Here is an 18721-nt window from a genome sequence, read left to right as displayed (position 1 = left end):
ATCATTTGTATATGACTTCTAGTATAAATAGGAGTCCCAACACTCACTCTACTAGCATTCTAACCCTAGCCAAACACAAACCTTTATCCCTTTTGTTTTCTCTTCTCCAAGTGTAATACTTCTTTGTAAGAGTTCTTGAGAATTCCATTGTTTCTTCACAAAATCAAGCAAGCTAACTACAACTACCACCGAGGACGTAGCCCACATTGGGGTGAACCTCGTAAATCTTGTGTCTTTGATTTTAATTTGTTTCTTATTGTTTCTCATTGCTAATTATTGAAGTGTTTGTTTCTTTGCATTGAACACCTTTACCATTGGTCTTGGGTGATTCTTAGGGATAAAGATTGAAACTTTAGACCTTAGTGTGCTTAGTAATTCACTTACCTTAATCAGAATGATAAGGATGATGGTTGTAATCCTAGCGGTTTGTTCATTTCACTCCTTTTTATTCAGAAAAATTGATGATGGAAATAAATGTGAATTGAATTGGAAGCCCTAATTGAGTAATGCCTTAAAAATGATTTTGTTGGGATGATTGAGATTGTTTTTTTCTTGGTGATTACTGATTACAAGGTGAGTCTAAAAGGACAGATTTTACCAAGTCGGAACTCAAGCCTGATCAAACCAATGCACTGAATTGAGAATTGCATCCCTAAAAATTACGTACATATGTACATTTTTCACTTTCTTTGGCATATGTTGAAAATCATCTTTGTTTCTCTGCGAACAAAATCTTTAATTGATAGGGAATGAAGATCCAGTTCCTCAATTGGTTCTTGATGAAAAAGTTGTTGAGGACCATATTAAAAAATCAGAAGATCCCAAGGATAAGGCGACTGATTCTAATATTGAAGTCGTCTCTGAAGATGTTGTAATTGGTAACACTTTAGAAACTTGACCTTTTTTCTCATTTTCGTTGAAATGGGTACCAGCAATCAATACTTTCTTCTTTTGTGCTTTCTTTAACTGTAAATTACGTATCCATGTTTTGAATTCACCCTATTTTCTAACTGGCTCTTCCCAAATTAGTGAACACTCTGCTATGTTCAAAGGAAACTTCATCTCCTCTTTTTACTTTATCAGCAATGGCGTGAATGACTATGATTAATCCCTCAAACACGTTGCTGCATGTTAAAGCACTATCATAATTTAAGTAAGTCTCGATCAAAAATCGGGTTGCCTGCATAGATTAATGACACCTTCCAATGCTAATTCCTGATATTGCATTGAGCTCCCAAACTTTGCAACTCTTAATAGAACAAAGTTGAAGAATGCTTCATGCTGAAGCCTTAGAGATCTGCAAGATTGTGAAAACATCGTATATAGTTCCAGATTTTGCTTTTACAGTTTTACTAAAATTTTTGCAAGGGAAACAAGTGCTAGCTAGCAAAAACTAATTTTGGAAAAATCATAATTTCTGTTAGATTCTGCTATGAGCTTGAGGAAGCTGCAAAAGGAATTCAAAATTCTCCAGGTAAGACTGCTTCTCTTGCAGTATACTTTTAACAAAATTTCAAAGTCTTGCACCAATTTTGATTACATTTTTCGGTTTGTTGTATGTAGGAGCAGTCCGAGAAGAAGAGGACTCCGTTGCAGTTGATAGTCTTTGAATTAAGATTTTGATTTTTCGTATTTTTATTTTCGTTGTTTTGCTTTTGGTTTGGTAGCTGATTTCTTTTTTTTTTCATCCTTCACACTTCAATTTTGATTCTGCTCTTTCTACCTAACTTTGCTTTAAGGGGAAAAGGGTTTAATTAGGGGGTAATTGGATGATTAGGTTAGATTAATGAATTTTATTAAAAGTTAAAGGTCATTATTTTGGTCAATGGTCAATTAGAAGGTCATTTCACCAGAATAAGGTGAAGTGGTTGTATCATGTTGTGTTTATTAATTTGATGGTTGTTCATAAAAAAAAACTTCAACTGTTTTTTTGTAAAAAGCCTAAATTTTAAGGCTGTAATTGGCAATTAATCCGATTACATATATAAGATTAGATATTTTTTATTTAAATAATTAATAAACTATGCTTTGCATGAAAATCTATCTAGTAATTTGACAATAATGAATTGAGAGATTATTTTTTTCCTTAGACCATGAACAATGAAGAGGATATCCCTTCCTTTTAGCATTCTCTTTCCTTCTTAAGGGTATCCTCTTGAATGTAGAGAGCTTATCTTAATCCTCTTGGGCAAGAGGATTGCTTTTGATCCTCTTCATAAAGAGGATGAAGATGATGGGAAGAGGGTTGAATAAAACAAAAAAAAAAAAGGCTTTCACACGTCGGAAGGGAGAAAAAGAGGGAAAAAAAGAAAAAGGGATTTGGCATGCAATAATTGGTACACTTGGCACAATTTGATTAGTTGCATTTAAGTTTGATTTTCTTACAACGGTATTATTTAAAACGGTCATAAAAAAACGGTAAAGTAAAATTTCGAAATAATTTCACCAACAACTCTATTTTTTCTCTATAAAATGAACCTAAATTTGCCTATATTTCACACACTTCAATTTTTCGGTATTTTCTCTCACTTCTATACTACCCATCTAAACTCATTTTCTTGTTGATAAATTTCATTCACATTATCATATCCTTAATTATAAATCCAAATAATCCAAATTATGGAAGAATTTCAACTTTCCATACTACCCAAAAACCCTCAAAATAATTCAAATACACCCCCTTTTGATCCAAATATCATCAATAATCCTCAATTTCAAGTTGTTTTACAATGGTTTGGTTCTCAACCTAGAACAATGAATCCAACTTTTCAACAATCTTCTGAAAATAATCCATCATTTCCCGTTTCCGAACATTTTACTCAACAAATGGAACATTCACCGGGTGGTGAAGGTTCTTACAATGCTACTCCGACATCGGAATTAAGAGCAACAAGACATCTTGATGATATAGAGGAGGTTGATGTTGAAGCGGTTCCGCGAGAACTCTTTGTCGCAGCTAAAGAGAAAACCAGACAAAAGGCAGCTTGGAGCGTTGTTGAGGATAATGCAATTGTTTCGGGCTACATCAATGCTGGAGGAGATGTAGTACGAAACACAAACACAAGAAAGACTGGCTTATGGGTGGAAATCTTTAAACATTATGAGGTTGTGCGAGCTGAGAATCCTGGGGAAATTCATGAACGGACCTCAAAAGTCCATGCAACAACGTTTGGATCATATTAACGGTAAAGTTTCAAAATGGGTGAAGGTTTGTAGTTATGAATTACGCCACAAAAAAAGTGGAGAATCAGATGCAGATGTGGAGAAACGTGCCTTTGAAGTTTAACAAAAATCGAATAACGGTAAACTATTTCAATTGATGCATTGTTTAAATATTATGAGAAATTTGATAAATGGAGCCCTGAAATAATGCAAGTACCTTCCGAAAGCGGAGGTAGCAATAAAAGATCAGGCCCGGATACACCAATAGAGGAAGCGGCTACTCCAACTAGACCTGACGGCATAAAGAAGACAAAGCACAAAGGAAAGGAAGCGGCTACCTCTTCAATGTCATCAGTGAACCTCGGTTCTTTCAATTCATCATATGAAGAACGTGCTTCCTAGAGAAATGAATTAGGGGAATGCGAAACCTAATAAAGGAACGAGATGAAGAAAGGAAAAAGCAAAAGGAGGAGGCGACAAAGTTAAGGATATTAAGTATGTTGATGGCTAAACCTGTCCTTGATGAAGTTGAAGCGGAAATGTACTGGAAGTTCAGGGACGAATTCAATAATAAGTTTAATCTTTGATTAATGATTTGAATATTAATATGTATGTTGATGGCTAAACCCATCTTTCTAGTCGTTGTTTTTATTTAGTTAAGAGTGGTATTTCAGTTTTATTAACGTCATTGTAATTTGTCTTTACTAAGTAACTTATTATTTTCAGTAACATCTGCTTTTAATATTATTGTCCCTTTATTAATGTATTTCACCAGAGACTTGTTAATTCATATCAGGACTTGTTACTTCATATCAGTTCATGCAATGTAATATCACCTATCAATATGAAAATATTTCACCAGGAACTTGTCATTCATATCAGGACTTGTCACTTCATAACTGTTCATGCATTGAAACATCTCCCATCAATAGGGATGGCAATGGGTATTGGACCCGACCCGGATCCGTGGATCCGTATCCGTTTTCACGGATCTGGGTCCAAAGAAATTGGACCCGTTGGATCCGGGTCGGATCTGGATCCATTTAAATTTCACGGGTCCGGATCCGGATCTGTGAAAAATACCCAGACCCGGACCCGCGGATCTCGAGGACCCTTTTTTTTTTTTTTTTAATAATATATATATATATATATATATATATATATATATATTTATATATATATATATATATTATATATATATATATATATATATATATATATATATATATATATATATATATATATATATATATATATATTAAAATTGTTATGCTGGTGGATAATCATTTCTGTATTTTATATCTACTAGTTTCTTGTTTCCGTATCTTCACTGGCATTTTTGTCAAATAAGTTCCAGAAATTTGTTATTACAACTATATCTCAAATACAAGTCTTGTTTTTATTTACATGTGAGCGACTCGAAAATTGGAGCAGAATCTGTATAGTTCTGCTGATTCAGTGTCAGCTGGGAAAAAACTTGCAATCTACGATAAAATTTTTTCTGCTTATCACGATGCTAGAAGTTGCGTTCGTAATGATTTGGTATGCACTGTTTCCAATAACTAGCTGATTTTCTTATGTCGTTTGGTAGCTCTAGTTCAATCGCATCTACCAGAGTCCAATAGCTTCATTCCTAAAGTTATTGTCTCATAGGTCACTGTAGGCAGTGCTGAAAATGTAAAAGATGATTTAAACGGACTTGACAAAGCTGTAAGTACTATTGTTGGACTGCGTACTATAAGAGGAACCGAGATCAACATTACCATTAGATTGATTGTGATGTTTTTTTGGGTGATTTATTGTGAAATTATATATATTATTCATTAGTCTATAAATATTGCTTATTGCAATCTCAATACATTCAAAAATACAAAAAAAAAAGAAAAAAAAGTCGGACCCGTTTTGGACCCGGATTCGGTACTGGATCCGCAATATCCACGGATCTGGATATGGGTCTTGCAAAATTAGACCCGCGGATACGGTCCGGATCTGGATCCTGTTCCTGAAAACGGATCTAGATCCGGGTCCACCTGGACCCGGTCCAGATCCGACCCGTTGCCATCCCTACCCATCAATATTAAAGTTCTAACATTTGGGAAATTAATATTTTAAGACAAGTAAGTTTAAGAGAATTATCAATGCGAGAATGATCTTAAATACACATTAGATGAAACATTCTCAATTTAATTTCTTCCCTCTTTTCCTTTTCTTTTATTTTGATTAATAGTTAAATGTTGATTGATTGGTTGTTATTGAAGGTATCTAGGGTTCGTGTGGAAATTATTAGTTGAATAGATAAACTAGCTGAATTTTTCTTTTGGATAGTTTGTTAATCTTGTTTAGTTTCTTGGTTTTGAGTTTAGATGATCATGGAAGTGTCTGAATTGGAATACAAAGGGAATTGTGGAGACGTATAATCTTTACAAGAATATAAGCTAGACTAAAGCAAGGTTATTTATTTTGATGATATTGAGGGTTGGAGTTAGGACTTGCACAATCTCTGAAATGAGAAATATTAGAATAGAAGATGGAACTAAGATGCATTCTTAGGATGAGATGCAATGAGCTATATGAACCTAGTTGTAGTATCGTATGCTTTGTTGTGATGCTATATTTGTTATGCTTCAGGAGGCGACATTATCGAGGAGCCCTTCTAGTGATCGCGCAGTACCAGACTTAGCTTCTTGAAGCGCTCTTTTTGATGAGTAGTAGCAGTCCCTTAAAGGGTCTAGCCAGACTACATTCTTAAAAATAAACTTTTTACTAAAGCTCTTTTGAAATTGGAAACTGTTGAGACAAATGTTGTTATGAATGCTTATGTTGATATTATGATATGGTCAATGGATTGAACTTGCAAGCTGGTCATTGACGGAGTTGAGGAACATTGTTCCCTACTCCCTGTTTTTGAAGCGAATTGTCATTCAGATATTGACTAGCTTCACCCGAGAGCGACATAGCCTTAGAGCTATGGGGCACCTCTCAAACTAGACTCCCTGTGCGCATATAGATCTAGGAAACTAATGTTGCTTTTAAACCTATGATTTCAATTACTGTGTTTTGTTTTGGATTGTTACTTCTCATTCAGTTTAATCTGACCTTCTGTTGTTTCCAACTTTTAGCTTATCTACAAATCGTAACCAGTCGGGAATAATGGATTAGCGGACGTGATTAGAGGTTCCAAGGATGTATATTGAGCTGAGCACGTAGGAATTTGTAGTTTGCATTAGGATTTTGGATAAATGTAAATTTGATTTGGTTGTGTTGGTTATATCGGACTTGTAGAGAATTGTATAATCATCCTGTGTTGTAGTTAGATGTTTGTTTTGAGATGTAGCTGAGTTAATTACGTTGAAAAGCTGGTGTTTCCTTTGCTCAAGTTTTGGAAGTGTGATTTCAATTTCTTGGGGAAAAGAACCCCGTGATGACCCTGATTACTCAGTCAACGGTAAGTCGGGTTGTTACAAAAGTATTTTACCAAAGACTTGTCACTTCATATCAGTTTCATGCATTGAAACATCTCCTATAAATATGTATATTTCCATTCACATATCATCTTCATCACAATCTTACATATCATCACAAAATGAATTTCAAGATGAACCTTGATTCTAGTTCTTCTAGTTTAAGTGAGGATGAAATCTATGACTATATGTTGATGGATTTTGTCGGTAGAGGATGCAGTAAGATACATTGTTAACTCCACCGTCGAAGAAGATAAAAATGAGGGTTCACGTCCAAGAAAGAGGAGAACTTATATTTCTAAAGATTGAGAATCAGCAAACGACCGTTTGATAGCTGACTACTTCAGTAACCAACCACTATACAATGAACGTCAATTTCGTCGTAGGTTTCGCATGCAAAAACATATATTCATTCGCATTGTGGATACCCTTAGTTTACATTATCGTTTTTTCCAACAACATCCAGATGCATGTATGCGGCAAGGCGCTACTGCTCTTCAGAAATGCGCTGCAGCCATAAGGATGTCAGCATATGAATGATGCTGATCAAATTTATGAGTATCTAAAACTTGGTGCTACAACTTTGAAGGAGTGTCTTACACACTTTGTTGATGGTATAATTGCGCAATTTTCGGTAGAAGATCTTCGAAAGCCAAATACTAAAGATCTCCAATGTCTTCTTAGAGAAGGGGAAGATAGAGGATTTCCATGTATGATAGGGAGCATCGATTGCATGCATTGGGAATGGAAAAATTGTCCCGCCGGATGGAAAGGAATGTATCAAGGAAGGTCTAGAACAACGACTGTAATCTTAGAAGCCGTTGCTTCTAGAGATTTATGGATTTGGCATGCTTTTTTTGGAACACCAGGATCTTGCAACGACATAAATGTACTCCAGCGTTCACCGGTTTTTGACGACCTTCTCAACGGTAGAGCTCCACAAGTCCAGTTCGATGTGAATGGAAATACCTACAACAAAGGGTACTATCTCACAAATGAAATTTATCCAAAATGGGCAACCTTTATTGACGCCATAACAGCTCCCCAAATCCATAAACAAAGGTTGTTCATTCAACGTCAAGAAAGTGCACGAAAGGATGTTGAACGTGCCTTTGGTGTACTACAAGCTCGATTTGCAATAATTCGAAAACATGCTTTAGCATGGAGTGTGCCAATGCTATGGAAAATTATGATGACATGTATCATTATCCACAATATGATTGTGGAAGACGAGCGCGATACTTATGTTAATTATAAAGATCCACAAGAGTTCGCCAAGAACAACCTGAAAATGTAGCAGGATCATTAAGCTTAAATGGTACAACATTTACTGTCACACCCGGACGATATGATGATCGTAATTTTACGACACTCTTAGCTACAAGAGAAATGTTTCGTGATAGACATATACATATGTCTTTGAAGAGTGATTTGGTAGAGCATATGTGGGAAAAGTTTGGAAGCTCCTATGCAGACTAATTTTCGAATAGAAAAACGTAGTAGTATTTTTTTAAAATTCTATGTTTTCCGAACATTTAATTAATGTATGTACTTTGTTTCTTTAAGTTATAAAATATGAACTTATGAATATTTTTTTGTGTGTTGCAAGACTAATAATTCGCTAATTAATTAATTATACAAAAATTGAGTAAATAATATTTATCATTTAATAATAATTACACAAATTATAATTATTAAATTTGAATAGGAAAAAGAATGTGTGGTGGGGTATATGTGAGTAGGAGAGAGAAAGTGAAAAGAGAATGAAAGAGTATACCCTTGGATAAAGGACAAATTAATGGAATCGAATGAGGAAGATGATGTAAATAGTGAAAAATGATGTGTAGGAAAGAGAAAATGATGTGTTAAATGGAGAAAAAAGATAGAATTGTGAAGAGGATATATTTGTCCTCTTCATTGTTCATGCTATTGCACAGTTTAAACTTCAAACCCTTAGCTCTCTTTCTCACTATTATTTTCCCTCGTTCAACACCAACCAAGTAGCAAGCAGTTGCCGCCAGAAGTAAGCAACCGCCGTCAGCAGCCACCACAAGCTGCTCTCGTTCCTTTCCTCATGCAGAGTAGCGACAACATTCTTGTCAATTGTCGCATGCCTCTTTCCACTATTCATTCAACTTTTAATGAGCAATATCTTTCCTAATATAATTTTGTTTATTCTTGATATTTGCTTTTATGTTTATTTTGAGTTCATCCTTGTAAATTTTGAGTGTGATACCTTTAATATTGTTATGGCTAAGAACTAATTGTGATTTGAACATGGTTGAGTTACTGTTTATAATTTAGGGGTGAAATTTATAGCTTAGAGGCGGATGTACATTAAGTCTCAAGAAGTATATTTTGAAAACTGATTTTTTTTTCAACCCTCAATATTAAATTGTACATACTGCAGCACGTGATGTTTTGAATATTTGACCATCATCCTCACTCTTGTTCACTCTATTTTTCTGACCCAAACCTTCCTCCTTCAAAACCCTTACATCCTCACATAGCAGCAACTTTTAGTCGCCAGGTCCAATCACCTAGGCATTAACTCCACATGTCGTACAGCCGTAGGCCGTAGCCAATCCCATCCACCAAACCATGTATATTGTTTTTTTTTCTTTTCCAATAAAATTTTTAAATTTGTGCAATTGTTATAATTTTTTAATTTCTTTGAATGTTAAAAACATTGTTTGTTAATCAATTTAACAAATTATTAATTTGGGTTTTTGTTAACTAATTTAGGATTTTTTGTTTAATTGTTGGTAAATTTATAAATTTAGAATTTCATATTTAATTTATTGGAATTTATTAGAGTTTTAATTAATTAGTAATTTAATTCAACAATTAATTTAGGGTTTATATATTTTTTAGATGATGGATTAGTAATTTAATTCTACACACCAGTGATTGTCCATCGGACTTTCTTGAGCCATTGAAAATAAGTTCATTGCTCTGGCCCAGAATACGATTAATCTGGCACGGGCTATATTAGCTCCAAGCAATTTACCAGATAAATTGATAAGTCGAGCATTTCCAGCCCACCAAGCGAAACTGGTGGTTTCTTGGTCACGACCCGCATTTTCAAATCGATTGTTTTTTATATATTGCGTTGGACGATTTCAATGTTTATAGTCAAAAAGAAAAAGAGAAAAAGAAGGGATTTTTTCCATTTTTTTTCAATTTTAAAAAACCACTTAAATTTTCAACGTCAAATCAAATTTCAAATTCAAATTATATTTTATATTATTGGATATATAGTATAAAAATAAAAAATGTAGCCTGCGTTTATCATTCCATTTATTTTTCTCAAGCTAACATTTTCTCTCAGGAATATCTTCAATTCTAAATTGTAATTACTAATTTGTTGCTTTGTTGTTTTTCTTTACTGTCTCAATATTGAATTTAGTTGAGGTTTAAATTAAATTATGTGGCACTGATGAGGTGATAGGCTAATTTATTCGTAATATTCCCATAATAATTCCACTATTGATTAACCATTATTAATTTCAATTTTGAGAGGTATTTTCCTAAAGTAAACCGGTGACCGGATGACTTGCTATAACAAATTTTATTTTTTTTAAAATAAATTAAAATAAAATGTCTGTTAAAAAATGCTCAAAAAAATTTATAATTTTTTTTATTATTTAGAATTTTTTATATAAAATTTTAAAATTTTTTTTAATTTTAAATTAATTTTCAGTTTACTATTTTTGGTGAATTATCTATTATAGCAGTTATCGGGTTACCCAAGTTTATTTAGGCAAATATCCGTTAAAGTTGGGATTATTCATGGTTAATCATTATTATAAGAAAATCTGGATTATTTTAGGTAATTTTTCCTAATTTTTATAAAAAAAATAATATTAATAATAAAAATAAGTTTCTAATTTTTAAATCTTAAAATTTTTTTTGTGATGATTTAGAGAATTAGGTGCGAAAATTTCAGTTTCTAATTTTGATGTTTTACCCACCCACAAACAAAAACCCTAAAACCCACCCACGACTGGAGGAGTGACGACCCACCCCTCGCCGGCATCTCTCTTTAGTCGCCACCCCTCACTGCTGTTCATTGAGCGAGCCCTAAAATCCCTAAAACTCAGTTCATTGTTCGCCTATTCGCATTACTGCAGCTGCCGTGAACCGGTGAACGTGAAATCGAGGCCACTAGGCCCATCAACGCCGACGGCCCACCACCAAACCAACCCACCTTCAATTCAATTTAGGTATTATTTTGATTTTTGAAATCACCAAAAATTAGGGTTTTATTTTTATTTCAAGTTTTAAATCTCTTTCTCTGTTCCTTGTGTCATCGTCGTAGCCTCAACCAAGCAGCCGCCGCCAGCAACGGCCAGCCAATTTAGCCGAAGTCGCAGTAGCTCTAGCGGCGCCTGAGCCAGCCACGCCCTCCTGAGCAATTACACGAAGTATCCATCCTTCACCATCATCTTCTTCTTCCTCCATATTAAGGTATACTCCCACCAATAATAAATTTCTGTTCTACTTATTCTAGATGTTAAATTCAAATGAGTTTTTAAACCTTTAACCTTTTTTGTGATGATTTTGAGAAGTAGGTATGAAAATTTCAGTTTCTAATTTGATGTTTTTGTTAATTAATATTAATTTTTATACAAGAAAATAATATTAATAATAAAAATAATAATAATGGAAGAGATCATAAAACCATTAAAATTCAACAAAGTTTGTGTATTTTGTGAAAGCAGTTCGATCAATGGCCCTTTTTATTACATGTTCATTGATGGAAGATGGCCCTTTTTATTAGTTAGGTAATCAATGAAGTTTCAAGGTGCTCCTTCCTGGATTGAGTTGTCAGTTGTTTCCAAGAGACTACTTGATCCACTGTTGTATCTGTTTGTGATTTATTGTTAGTTTTGACTGCCACTGTACTACTATTTGTCCTTTGTTGTTTGTGTGTTGGATCGGTCTCTTGTTGTTTAATGCTGCTCGCATGATGTTGAATTGCTATGTGTTACTATTGCTTAGTTGCTGCTATCCTGTTTGATTAATGCTTTGGTAATTGTCCATCTAAGTTGAAAATAAACAAGTAATAAACTAAGTCAATAAGAATAAAAAAGTAAATTAAAATAAATAAGTAATAAAAATGAAATTAAAATAAAAAAAGTCATATGTAGATCCACGTTAGAAAAGTAGGCTCTAGGAATTGTCACGTCAGCAAATGATCTAATGTTCAGGTCACCAACGAATTAAAGTGTGTTGGATAAAATTAAGTTTGAATTCGTCCCAGTTGATGTAATTGTTGAAAATCGAAGTAATTTTTTTTTTTGGCTGAACTTCAACTTGACTCGTGCAATTTTTTGTAATACAAAACACTCACAACTCACAACCCAATTGCAAACCCCATCCCCGCACTGGTTATATACTTATATTTAGAATTTGGTTTGTTCCTAGGTTTCTCATTTTTCAAGCCCAACAGGTGTCGCTACCCAAATCGAAACGTTTATCTTTCATTTAAGTCTTCTCAAAATGAACGACAAATTCACCACTGCCGGAAAAGATGTAAGTTTTTATATACTATTTTGTTTTTAATGTTTGGCCAAAAGTTTGCTTATGTTCTTCTACTTTGAACTTCCTATTGAATTTGATGAATTCCCTTTGATGTTCAACTTCAATTTTCATATTGGTATTGTACCTAGAATTTTAAGTTTTTTCTTTTAACTGCAATTTAAATGTTTTTACTTAGATTTGCAATTAATTCCTAGTCTGTGCTGGATTGGAAATGTTATTTTGGTTTATATGAACTTCAAAAGAACGTTTTATTTTAGTGTAATTAACACTGCCCACTTGTTAGTTTAAGTGAGGTCTTGAAGGCATATGGTGTATAAGAAAAATTTATTCCTATATTGTATATTACAAGACTTGTCAGAACCTTTTAGCGGATCTTATAGAGTATGTTTTGATTACATTTAGGATGGGGATGTAAGATTTGTTTGTTTTCCTTCTAAATTTGTCCAATTTTTCCAATCTTCCTCCCCTTTTGATATTCGATGGAGCGAAATGTCTTCCCTCCATTTTCCACCCTCCCTTGTCACTTGTCCAAACGTAGCATTAATGTTTGGTTGCAGTTCTCATGCGTTAATACTTCCTAAAATGTAAGACTATGATATCTAATGCATATTTTGTTTATGCCGACCTTTTAGGTCCTTGTTGAAATTGTCAAGCTTGCACAAAAGAGGAAAATGGAGGGTGAAAAAGGAGGATGGAAGGAATTTCTAAAAGGGTATGATACGCTACTTGGTGCAAGCATGAGTGATCCAGCTAGGAGAACCCCTCAAGTGTTACGCGCTTTTTTAGATACATTTAAAAAAGGGGAAGACTTAAAAGTATGGTGTTTTGATTTGTCTATTTAATGTGTCATTTCTTTTGCATACATTTTTACCAATTTCGTCATGTAGTTTTTCGCTAAAGTCATGGAATGTCACTCTAATCGTGAGCTGGTGAAAGAACAAACAAATTCAACAGATGTAGAATCTCCTCAAGAGGTAATTTGACGTTCATAATATTTTTTAGAGATTTGAGATAATGAGGGATTGAATTTGGTGTTGGTATTCTAGCAGTATGTTGTCTCATTCTGTGTCGTTATCTATTTGGAATCCTTTATCAACTAAAATTTTTTACATTAAGGCTTTTGGTATGGTATATTGATCTTATTAACTACCAATAGTCTAGAGAAAATTTAGATTGGTATGAGAAAATGAGATTAATCTTAGCCAAAATTTTAAGCTTGCTTATTAATGGAGCCAAAAATTGATTTTTGGTTAATTTGATGTGAGTAATATAAACTATTACTTCTCAAAATAATTCCAACTAATTTATAACTAAGAATAATCTCAACTAAACATTTTTTCTTCCCATAACACTCTCAACTTGTTGATAATCGTTCGGTTAATGAGGATGCTTTTTCGTTCAAAACACTTTAGTTAGCTAACAATTAAATTTATAGTTCCATTTTTTATCTCTATTGGACCAAGATTTAAGAAGTAAAAAATTTAAGAGGGACGCTATCGAACTTGAATTCGAAGGGAAAAAAAGGGGATATTTTGTGTGATAGCACTTAGTTTTTTAGAAACGCCAATAGTAGCAATTAAAAAAATACTATTTTACTTAAATAAACAGTAACATTATTACTCAAAATTAGATGTTTTCCCGTTAAATTGGTTTAAGAAGTAATGTTAGATTAATTAAGTACCCTCATTGATTGAACCCAAAAACAAAAGAACCAAACTAAGAAGCCTTGAAATTGAAGGTTGATGGTCAACTCACCATTGATGAAGATAACTTCTTAAACGTTGGAGTTGATGGAGTTTAAGTCTTCACGAAGGAGATGATGAATTTTTTTCTCTCACCTCATGATCTCCGTTTTGGAAAATCTAAATTTAATCACTTCTCAAAAAATTTACTTTTACAATGTAGCAATTCAAAACTTGTAGAAGTACATCTACATTTGCAATAATTACTATTAAGAGAGAGAAAAGGATAGGATAGGAATAGGAAAAGTCAAAGTCGTATGGGTAAAGTAACTGAAAAAGTGGGGTGTGGGGAGGCGTTTAAGTTTACGAGTAATTATTATTAAAGTTTTTTTAATTATGTTTTAATTGTTATCATATATAATTGTTGTGTCTATGTGTTAATTATTATTTATGTGTTTTTTTATTGTATGTATGTGTTAATTATTGTTTTTTAAATTCAATTACAAACTTCAATTAGTATTTTAAGATAAATGACAAAAAATTTAAATATAAATTACTAAAAAATCAGTTCAAAAGTGAATTCAAAAACATATAATCCTGCATAACAATTGCGACCCCTTCCGCGATAACCGAATGTTTTCTGTTCCCGTGACCGCAATCGCGACCGTGACTGCGATTTTGCACCATGCTGAGAGCTTTATCCTGATCCACCTGCTAAATTTTTTAATCAAGTACTTGTGTACTCAAAATATTAGCAAGAGTACGTATGTTATGTGTACGGCCACTAGTTTTCACCAACTTTACATGAGAGGAGTCAGGAGTCAGGATTCAGGATTTTTGTGACTTAGTGTTGGCTTTTGACTTCATGCTCTAGTTGTTGACTCTGTATCTTATTTCACACATCAGTAATTCTTGTGTTTTCTTATCGTGGAACTGCAGAGGTTGGTTCGTTTGACCCTGGAACATCCACAATATCCAATTGAGTATTCATTTCCATCTTTTAAGGAGGTCTATTTTGGAAATTTCTTTTCATATTTCTTAGTTTTGTCATCTTGTAAGCTGTTATTTCATGAATGATCCCTTATTTTAACACATATAGTCAGCAGGACTGGATTGTTACGAAACATAGAAAGAAGTTCAAGGAGACAAGATCAAGTAAATTGCTGGCTGTTGATTGTGAAATGGTTCTCTGTGACGATGGAAACGAGGCTTTGGTTAAAGTATGCATAGTAGATGAGAATTTAGAGGTACTACTTTCTTATAGTTGGATTTTGAATGCTACTTGAAATTCTTATCATTGGGAACTCTCCATGCTTTTTTGTTTGCCTTAAGCTCCCGTGTTTACCTATCCATGTAACAGGTTATTCTCCATGAATTTGTCAAACCTAATAGAGTAGTTGTAGACTATAGGACACAGATTACTGGTGTTTCTGCGGAAGATTTGGATGGTGTTACGTGTTCCCTTGCAGATATACAGGTTAGTAAATATATTATTTTGTGCTTGTAAATGTTGTAATGGTGTGCGGATTGTTATACTTTGATGCTCCAACTGACCCAATGTTCTTTTCTCGGACTTTTTAAAGACTAAGGTAAAGAAGATAATTTCCCGCGGGAGTATTTTGGTTGGCCATAGTCTGAGTAATGATCTGAAAGGTTGGTGCAGCAAACCGTTTCTATTTACACAACTCGTGAGTTTGGTACCTATGTTAGGGAACTCAGGAAGTGAGATCTTTGACTCAATCGTCATGTTTATTTCCACAGCACTAAAGATAGATCATGCAAGAGTGATTGATACCTCTTATGTGTTCAAGCTTGGACATGACTCCACAAAAAGAAAACCTTCCTTGAATGATTTGTGCAAGGCATGTTGTTATCCTTTCTTTTGTCAATATTGAAGCTTTGTGGACTTGAGAATGCTGGAAGTATGCGTACTTTCTGAATCATGCTTTTGCCATAATTATATAATTGTCTAATTAGACGATTCTCTCTTTTTTTGGCAGTTTGTTCTGGATTATGAACTCCGCAAGAAAGGCGATCCACATAATTGTGTTGATGATGCATGTGCTGCTATGAAACTAGTTCTTGCTAAGATAAAACATGGATTTGATAAAAATATGCCTGTAGTTCAGGATGATGTAAGTCAAATTTACTTCCAATACTTAAAGCTTATTTGTAATCTCCACCAACAAATAACCAATAATATAGGTGCCAGAGAGTGAAAACAGAAAGCTCCTGATACACAGAATTCCAGAGGATCTGCCAAGTGAAGAACTGGGTCAGATCATCCCTGGAGACTTTACTATTGAAATTAAGGTTGGTTTGATGTTCTTTCCTTTCTGCCTTTTTCTTTTATTTTGAGATGTACTCTTAACGGCGCAAGTCAAATTGTTGGCTGATGGAAGAAGTTTTCCTTTAATGGTATATTTGTTTAAAAATTTGACTACTTTGAAATTTTCATTTAGTATTTAAGCTTATTTTGACTACTTTAAACACCTAACCATAATGATTGTGGACTCATATTCATGGGCGAAGCCACAACGGGGGGTTTGCAGGGACCCGGCCCCCGCAGTCACTCGTCCATTTTTTGAAGCATGTACCCTGCAAATTTCTATATTATATACTAGTAGTATAACTTTGAGAGTATTAAACATTTGGTGATTTAGTGCAAGGGAAACTTGAATATTGCATAGGGTTTAGAGGTTCAAGTCGTAGCGGCAACTTTTTAATAATAATTTTGCTTTATATATTTCTGGCCCTCTTAACTTTTATGAATTCCGAATACACATAATTGTGGAGCAAGCTGTAACAAATCAGCCAAGATGGTAATCAAAATAACCTTTATTAATGAAAACAAGGACGATACTAAGGGGCGTTTGAGTCTCCCAGACACTCCTAAGTATGAGACGTTCGAGTCTCCTAAACACTCCTAAGTGTTTCCACTTCTCTCTCTGGATATCTTCCCCCTAAAACATCCCATACTCCCCTCTATTTATAAGAGATGGGAGGGGAAATACAAACAAGTATAAAGGCTATTAAAAGACTAACATAACAACCTAAAATACAACTCTAACTAACTTTTATTTTTTTACATTTTATATGACCCTAAGAATATGCCATGTATGACACAAGCCTTATACTTCCTTGTTATGTATTGTTGTGCTCAATATCTGTATAGGGGATTGGTTTTTGCACTACTGCTTGTTTTATATAGTGGAATGTCTTGGCAGGCTAAGAAAGGTCATGGTGGCAAGTATTCTGCTGTTGCTACTTTCAAAACTCTACAGGAGGCACTTTCTACGTACGACAAGCTGCAAGGAGTTGAAGAAAAGGTCTGTAACTCTTCCCCCCGTTTCTTTTAGATTGCTTTTTGTCTCCATGATTCATCGTGGTGCTCAAATGGACGGCATCTGTGTTAATGTTTGCTCAGTAGTAAATATTTTGGGTTGAACAATCTAGCTATTAAACTAATGAAACGATGTGTGAACCCGTCTGCAACGTTTCAATCCTTCAGGATTCTTCTGGGCGTTCTCAGAAACCTGTCTCCGTCCAGCTTAAATCTGGCTCAACAGCTATAATATGTGTCCGGAAAATGACATTTGATGAACCTGATGTCAAAGTTTCTACAAAGCGACCGTATCCAACAGAAATTGATGTCGATGACTCAAAAAGGTTGAAGACAGAAAAAACACCTGAAGCAGAACATATTGTCGATCACGTGAAGGAGATTAAAAGACTTAACGATTTGCTTAGCAAAAGGGATGAAGAGATTGCTAGCCTGCACAAGATTGTAGCTGCTCTAACAAGGAAACAAGGGCTTTGATCCTGATCCTGGTGTGGTACATGTAATTCTGATCCAGAGAAGCACCCCAAAAAATTTTGCTCAGCCATATTGCAATTGATATTGCATTTTATTTAAGATTTTAGGTAATTTATTCACTTTTTTGGAATATGATTTCAAATTATGTAATTAGTTTGATTTGTCATAGTTTTCCCTTTATTTGAGTAGTTTTTTCTTTGCCAAATTACTTGAGACTTGCACTTTTTTTAGTCCAAGCATTGATTTTATGGTAGTCATACCTCTATTCTTTTTTCTCTTAACCTTTGTTTGGCTAGTTGCTGTAAGTTTTTGATGCGATCCTTCATCTTGTCCAGAAAAATAAATGCTTTATTCGAGAAAAATAAATTCAAATATTAGAAAAATATATATGAAACAACAGAAAAAATTAGACTGAGTGTTACATTATGAACATAAAAATAAATATTTATCAACAGGATCAATGTATGTCGTCTCATTTTTTGATTACAAGTATTATCGTTAAAGAAACTATGAGCGGTTATAATTTAAATTATTAAAATTGTTGATAATTAAGATATAATAGGTACAGTCGATCTCCTAAGAGATCGTTTCTTTGAGAGACGTCTCTCAGTTTTAACCTATTAAATCTTAATGTTTACTTACTGTATTCTTAATGCCTATTTATATTATTCTTAATGTCTACTTATCATTATCATCATCATCATATTTAATGTATTCTGCTCATAGAAAACTATGGTCAGGGTCTGGGGAGGGAAAGACGGAGGCAACTCATACTTATAAAGGAGAGCGCGGCTAAAGAGTTCCTCGACTCGAGAAAGAATAAGAGTGTAGGTCTACTTATAATATACTTAATGCCTACCGAGTATGTAATTAAGTACTTACAATATTCAAAAATGCCTACTTATAATATTTTTAATGCCTACCGAAAAACTTACTCTATATTTTCCGTTTAGGCCAGCCTAAATAGAGATTGTTTTTAAAAAAAACCGTCTATCACAAGAATGTGTAATAGGTAAGAGTGTAGGTCTATATTATTTATATTATGGGTCATT

At 33.9% G+C, this 18721-nt stretch overlaps 2 protein-coding genes across 3 annotated transcripts; both read left to right on the top strand.

Moving 5' to 3' along the window:
- The first annotated feature begins 7155 nt into the window (after window positions 1-7155).
- LOC130823178 (uncharacterized) lies at window positions 7156-7920 on the top strand. The gene has a single exon (XM_057687809.1). It carries the CDS (start codon window positions 7156-7158, stop codon window positions 7918-7920), a length of 765 nt encoding a protein of 254 aa, XP_057543792.1.
- A 2624-nt stretch (window positions 7921-10544) lies between these two features.
- On the top strand, window positions 10545-17950 carry LOC130824333 (small RNA degrading nuclease 1). 2 transcript variants are annotated; one of them, XM_057689294.1, is made up of 14 exons: window positions 10545-10849; window positions 10945-11093; window positions 12054-12161; window positions 12803-12985; window positions 13058-13144; window positions 14792-14860; window positions 14959-15099; window positions 15213-15329; window positions 15436-15505; window positions 15614-15714; window positions 15853-15987; window positions 16058-16165; window positions 17080-17181; window positions 17364-17950. In XM_057689294.1, the coding sequence occupies exons 3-14, from the start codon at window positions 12129-12131 to the stop codon at window positions 17670-17672; spliced, it is 1455 nt and encodes a 484-aa protein (XP_057545277.1). In that variant the 5' UTR covers window positions 10545-10849; window positions 10945-11093; window positions 12054-12128; the 3' UTR covers window positions 17673-17950. The 2 variants fall into 2 exon arrangements, with proteins under 2 accessions (XP_057545277.1, XP_057545276.1); XM_057689293.1 differs by having other exon boundaries at window positions 10553-10849; window positions 12079-12161.
- The last annotated feature ends 771 nt before the right edge of the window (window positions 17951-18721 follow it).

The sequence above is a fragment of the Amaranthus tricolor genome, chromosome 9 (assembly GCF_026212465.1).
Source record: "Amaranthus tricolor cultivar Red isolate AtriRed21 chromosome 9, ASM2621246v1, whole genome shotgun sequence".
Taxonomy (NCBI): domain Eukaryota; kingdom Viridiplantae; phylum Streptophyta; class Magnoliopsida; order Caryophyllales; family Amaranthaceae; genus Amaranthus; species Amaranthus tricolor.
The sequence above is the reverse complement of the archived record's forward strand: the minus strand, read 5'-3'. Positions and strand labels throughout refer to the sequence as shown.

Bases quoted from the DNA above. Each gene is read 5' to 3' on its own strand.
- LOC130823178 (XM_057687809.1), top strand. From the start codon at position 7,156: ATGAATGATGCTGATCAAATTTATGAGTATCTAAAACTTGGTGCTACA.
- LOC130824333 (XM_057689294.1), top strand. From the start codon at position 12,129: ATGAACGACAAATTCACCACTGCCGGAAAAGAT. The intron at 15,100-15,212 runs GTACTACTTTCT...TCCATGTAACAG, and splicing joins TAGTAGATGAGAATTTAGAG to GTTATTCTCCATGAATTTGT. The intron at 15,330-15,435 runs GTTAGTAAATAT...GACTTTTTAAAG, and splicing joins GTTCCCTTGCAGATATACAG to ACTAAGGTAAAGAAGATAAT.